This window comes from Pinus tabuliformis, chromosome 2_2 (assembly GCF_031772625.1).
Source record: "Pinus tabuliformis cultivar Carrire ecotype Pingquan chromosome 2_2, CPIR1, whole genome shotgun sequence".
Classification (NCBI taxonomy): Eukaryota; Viridiplantae; Streptophyta; class Pinopsida; order Pinales; family Pinaceae; genus Pinus; species Pinus tabuliformis.
The window spans coordinates 688,374,013-688,380,216 of NC_142300.1; the positions used below are offsets into that span (position 1 = coordinate 688,374,013).

General features: G+C 34.4%; 1 protein-coding gene across 1 annotated transcript; it reads right to left on the minus strand.

Annotated features, from left to right (window-relative positions):
• Positions 1-278: 278 nt before the first annotated feature.
• LOC149194536 (serine carboxypeptidase 24-like) lies at positions 279-5,821 on the minus strand. The gene is made up of 12 exons (XM_089407701.1): positions 5,699-5,821; positions 4,746-4,857; positions 3,604-3,942; positions 3,403-3,510; positions 2,580-2,675; positions 2,390-2,482; positions 1,997-2,082; positions 1,549-1,776; positions 1,039-1,172; positions 833-928; positions 521-626; positions 279-425 (listed from the first exon to the last, which is right to left on the minus strand). The coding sequence occupies exons 1-12, from the start codon at positions 5,819-5,821 to the stop codon at positions 279-281; spliced, it is 1,668 nt and encodes a 555-aa protein (XP_089263827.1).
• Between the last annotated feature and the right edge of the window lie 383 nt (positions 5,822-6,204).

The following is a 6,204-nucleotide window of genomic DNA, read 5'->3' on the forward strand; positions in this document are numbered from 1 at the left end:
ATATAACAAACATGAAATTGGCATCCTAATAAATGGTACCCGCCGCAAACCCCAAATCGCATGGTTGGGGATGACGATATTGCGCCAAAATATTTAATCGAAAGAGATTATACGGACTACAACAATTATCAAGATTGACGGCAAGTTCAAATGCAAGCAATCTAAATAAAGTCTGTTTAATTCGGCCCCGCCTCCCCTTATTTGCATACAATTTCTTTATAATTTAATTATTTTGGAGGGCCATTTTCCTTGCTGCAAGCAATTTCTATCCAATCTGATCATTCAGATATTGGCAAGGCCTTTTCGTTTACAAAATATTTGAACAATGTTAAAGCCCTGGATGGTTGAAATTCCGGAACTTCGTGGCCTGCCCCCCTAACGGTCGCAAATCTCAAACCCTTGTAAATTACAGTATATCCACCGACCTGCACCGTCAACGAGAACGCATGCCTTGAGTAGAGATCAAATGGATATTATCATTTTATCTGTCAAAATTAATGAATCTGATTTGATTATATACCTCGTCGCCATTAGCCCAGGGGTACCATGGAGTCTCAATTGGAAGCTTCAGCGCTTTGATGGAGAGCCTTGTCGCGGTCACAGGAACTATGGAATCCGTGTCTCCGCTGAAAACCAAACGAAAAGAAGGATGCTAATAAAATACTGGAATTATGCTTAAAAAATTGTTACCAGTATAGGGACTACTTGATGTGACTGTGATTGTTGGGAAGCGGATCTAATTCAAATTTTCAAAAAAAAAAATTAGATAGATATTTAAAAAAAAATAATAATAATACACTCCAAAGTGGATTGAAATTGTCCCATATTATACCTGTAAACAAGTATCTGCAACCCACTTGCAATTAGTTGACGATAAATTGGTAAGACAGTTGGTGGAGCATCCTTCCAATTGTCGGAAAGAGATTCACTGTTAAGCAGTCACATGAAAACATACTTGAGCGCACCAAGTTGTGAGTGTAAGAAGATTGACATGCCACAAAAAAAAGGATATTAGTAACTAGTTCTAAAGACTGATACCTGCATTGGGTCCAGTTATAAGTTATGCTTGTTACATTTGCATGTATGGCTTTCTGAACTTCCGGCCTATTAAGATACGCGGATACATAGTTGTCGATGCAAGGATCATATCCTGGAATTTCGGCTTCTTCTTGCTATTTACCCAACAATCATAGATAAATCTTTAGCAAAATCGTTGTTGCATTTGAGATGTCAACCAGAAATAAATATATATATGAAAAGATGTAATAGACGGCTGTTTAGCTTAGCTCAATACCATGAAAATAAGATGACCGGGTTGTGGTTAAGTGGGAATTTGAAACTGTTATTATGATAAATATGTAGGTAGTTGTAATGGTGCGGGGTTTGCTCAGGAGGTAGCTTCATCTATAACTTTTATAATCGGTAAATATAGAAACATGGATTAAGAGTTGGTTTTTTATTTTAATGTAATTAAACATAAATGTAAAAAAATCCCCTTCACTTCACTAAATATACATATATATATATATATATATAATTTGCACTTACCGAATTTCCTGTGCATAGGGGAGCATAGATATTGTAATCATCGATGTTGTTTCCCATTGCGTTATACATTATATTTTCCATATCATCGCACACCGATGCATCGAAATTTGAACCGGTGCAGTTGTTAATTAGTTGCTCGTAGAGTTGATCCGATATCAACGCATGACTCCATGCATACTGATATGTTCCAATAAAATCTGTATCACTATTCGTTATGCCGTTTCCCACCTGCATTAATTGAATTTGCGTGCTTCAATTGATTGTGGACATAAGTTTCCGAATTTCAGATTTTAGCACGATGGCTTTCTATAGAGTTTGCAAGTTATATGTCCGAAAGCTTCACATGGGCATTGATAAAAAATAATTCGTATCTTGGATTTTCTTTGTAGGTATTTGGTTTTGAGATCGATGAAATTTTCTGAAAGTCATAAGTGTGAGTTGAACTCACCATTATTCCTCTGAAATTAATAAAGGATGCATGCGACAAATTTTTGTGCTGCAAAATTGTTGAGGACAACTCTGGGATGTAATATCCTACAATCAATAATTATCGTTAATTCCTTCACTGAAAAATAGATATTTCTTTCTAACTCAAATCAGGTTAGAAATCTTTCTTGCAGCGCGGGCATAGTTCGTCTTACCATCACCAAGAGTATCACAGTCGTTAACAAATTTCAGGACAACGTTTGTACAACCTATCGTATGTCTAAAATAAAAGATGTGACTAGTGCATATTTTAGTGTAGCATCTTGCAATTACTCTCATAAAAGTTTTAATAATATCTAAATATCTGAAACTAACAAAACACTTCAGGCATCATAGATATTACAAACGATACCACCTGCATAGCTTTCCCCTGCAATGTAGAACTTTCGGAATTTATACTGAGGAAATCTGTTGAACCAGTTTACCAGGAAAGCATACGACTCTTCAGCTGGAATAAAACAAAAACGTTGTTAAAACATTTAGATTTCCCACCATCGCTTCTAGGAGGTATTTTCAAGAAAACCGAAAAAATTCACACAAGTTACCCGTAAGTTTATCGCCAGTATTCGTTAGATCAGAGGTTGTGTTCGAGTATGAGAATCCTACGCCTGCCGGGGACTCCAAAAACAATACGTTCGCCGCTGTTGGAAGCATGGACCCTTTAGCAATTTAGCGGTAACATCATTATCTAGAAAGAATTTGTAGTCATATCGAGTTAGGTTTTTATTTTTCTCTGTATACCGTGAAAGAATATATGTTTTTTGGTTAAGATTCAGCGGGATATATGATGTCAATTATAAAAGATCCCTATACTAATTTGATATTTACTTTTATTTTAACTTAAATTAAATTATTATTATTATTATTATTATTAAAAAATACAACTATTATATATATATATATATTATTTCAAATTAAATAATAAATAAATAATTTGTATATAAAGTAATTCAGAATAATACTTATAAAATAAAATTAAATATAGATGAAATATTATTTTGTCCTTTGAATGAAATACTATTTTGTCCTTTGATTTTAGTTTAGCATATAAATATTATAAATCAATAAATAATTGATCTTCTTTTCATCGATTTAGTATATTTTAATGTATTTTATGTGAAGTGCAGTGAAATATGTTGCGGACTTTCTAATAAATTTAGACTAATGTCATCTTAATTAATACAATGAAATGTTAAAGCTATTCCAGATGTGAAATGTTAGACCTATGTCAGATGGAACTATGCTGCTTTTATCTTAATTTATAGTACACAAATATTAATCTAAGAATACTTTAAAAAAGCGAGCAAACTAGAGATCTGAATGAATAAATGTCTACAATTTCCCTGTATAAATGAGGACAATACTGGCCTTCGTTCCATGCGTAGGGATTATGGCTCAGAGTTCTTCCGTCTCTGTTAACGCGAAAAGGCCCTAATTCCTCCATTGCTCCGATTCCTAACGAGGAACATCCAGGCCCTGCGACAACATCCGTTTGTGAACAACATCCGTTTGTGAGAACTAGGAGAGGAGAGAAATACAATTAGTATAGGAATATTCAAGGGAATTTACCGCCGTTAAGCCAGAGGACCAGCGGCTTCTTGGAGGGATTTCGAGTGGCCTCGGCGAAATAGTAGAAAAGCGCTCTCCCTGCCTTGGCATCGACTGTTACATATCCAGAGTACTGCCGGAATTTGAAACCGGCCGGCTGCCCGGGGAGGCCTTGTGGCAGATAATCGGCTTCTTGCGTGGGCCCGTCTGTCAAATATTCGGAATCATTCTTGAAGCTGGTCGTCGCGCTCTCACTCTCCCACTTGGTAATTTTTATGGTACGGCTTCTGCTTCTTATAGCTTTGCGCCACAACTGTAGTTTGCCACCTTGAGAGGTGAGCTGATGGCACGGAACGACCTCTGCCACCAAAAGAATTGACAGAAGGAAAAATTGTATTCTCTGCATCTTGACAACCAACCAAGCAACGATGGAAAATCCGATCCGAGGTTGTGTTATTGATCAGCGTTATCAAGGTGCGGTATTTATAGTTGGTGGAGAAGGGTAAAGGAGAAAGATTTCCAAAATCAAGTAGAGAGGACCACTCCATAAACAAATAATTTATTGTGTGATTTATTTCGTCCACAAATATGATTAACGCTGTCTTTTTGTCTTTCAGCAACGTTGAGAATATTTGACTTTCCTTAACAGCCATGAAGTGTTTGTGTTTTGAGGAGTCATGATATTTGCAAATTATTTATACGCAAAGAAGTCTCAAGATGCGTTAATTTGATAATTATATAGAACAAGATGCGTTAATTTGATAATTATATGGGTCTATAGTGGTTAGAGATTTATCGAAAAGCTAATTATAAATTGATTAAAATTTAGTTTTAATAAAATAATAATTTCGAGTAATCTATATAATTTGAGTATCTGATCATTTTTTAGAGCGCTGAATCGGGAAGAAGAGTTCTACAAAGATTGTACTTTCGAATAAAATTATAGTTTTGAGTCAGGAAGAAAGAGTGATGGTAGAAAACTTTTATTTTTAAATAAAACAATAGTTTAAATTTATTTATATAAATTGATAGGAAACTTTTCAAGACAAGGTCTGTCCAAACTATCTTGTCATTAAAAGATATGATTCGTGCGTTATTTTTAGCGCAACGCCTCGCAATTACTCTCATCAAAGTTTTCATCATAGGTACCAGAAACTATATACCTGCACAGCTTTCGCCTGTAATGTAAAACTTTCGGAATTTATACTGAGGAAATCTATTGAACCAGTTTACCAGGAATGCATACGATTCTTCAGCTGGAATCAAAGAAAAGCCCTGTTAAAAAGTTTAGATTTCCCATCATCGCTTAAACGAGGCTTTTTTTTTAAGAAAACCGAAAAAAATCACAAGTTTATCGCCAGTTTGGGTATAATGAGAGGTTGTATTCGTGTAAGAGAATCCGACGCCTGCGGGAGGCTCCAGAAACAATACGTTCGCGGCTGCGGCGGTTGGAAGCACAGACACGTTAGCAATTTATCTGTATATGGTTAAAGAATATATGATTTTTGGTTAAAATCTAAAGATAAAATATGTGCGGCCAACTCTCTCAATGTTGATTTATTTTTATTATTTTATGAATAAAAAAATGTCATGAAATAATTTAATATTTAACTTACGATATCTCTGAACTTAAATTATAAATTAAGTTATTATTATTTATTTAGGAGAAATAATAGCTAAAAATTGACGTCCATATTAATATAATTAAATAATAAAATAATATTGTTTTTAATAAAATATTAATATATTTTAAATTATCTATATAAATTAATTTATTGAATTTAAGTTTCTGTGATTTTTTCAAATTTTTGAAAATAATTTTTGATGAAAATCACATCATAATTTGAACCAATAAATATAATTCAGTGTCAAAAACAAATTTAAAAACCAAATCATAACTTTTTTTATATAAATAAAATTTAAAACTAAATATAAATAAAATACTATTTTGTCATAAGCACACATATTATCAATAAATAAATAATAAATATTTTTTTCATTGATTCGGTGTCTCTTCATGTATTTTATAAATGTCGTTGTTCGTATACTGAAATAAAAAAATGTAGACTCTCTAATAAATTTAGACCAATACCATCTTAATTCATCCCATCGTTACCAATTTCTGTCCTATTATAAAAGTAGCGAATTCGCCGATTCCGTTCGGTCCGGTCGTTAATTTAGTAAATTCGAATTCGGCCCGGAACAATCGCCTCATTGTCATATCCGTCACGTAACTCATCATAATTAACAGTTATGATAGTTATTTAGATTCGGAACTGATCCTTAGCATTTGGAACTGATTCTTAGCATTCGGAACTGATTCTTGAATTTGGATATTGGAAACGAGATCGAATATGGGGAGGTGGGGGCAGTTATTGATTTTCCGTTCCCGTGCACCTTCTCCAACGAACTCGACCTGATAAATCGAATTATGGATCTGGTCCACTACGGATTCTCCTGGCTTGGCGAGGTGCCCTCGTCGTTGGGGAATGGGACTCGTTCTGAGATGGCTTCCATGCTTCAGGGGTCGGACCGATGTAGACATATCGGATGGTTTCTCTCTCCGGAGAGCTACATCAAATGTATTCAGTTAATGTATTCTGATGATACAGAGAAACGCTT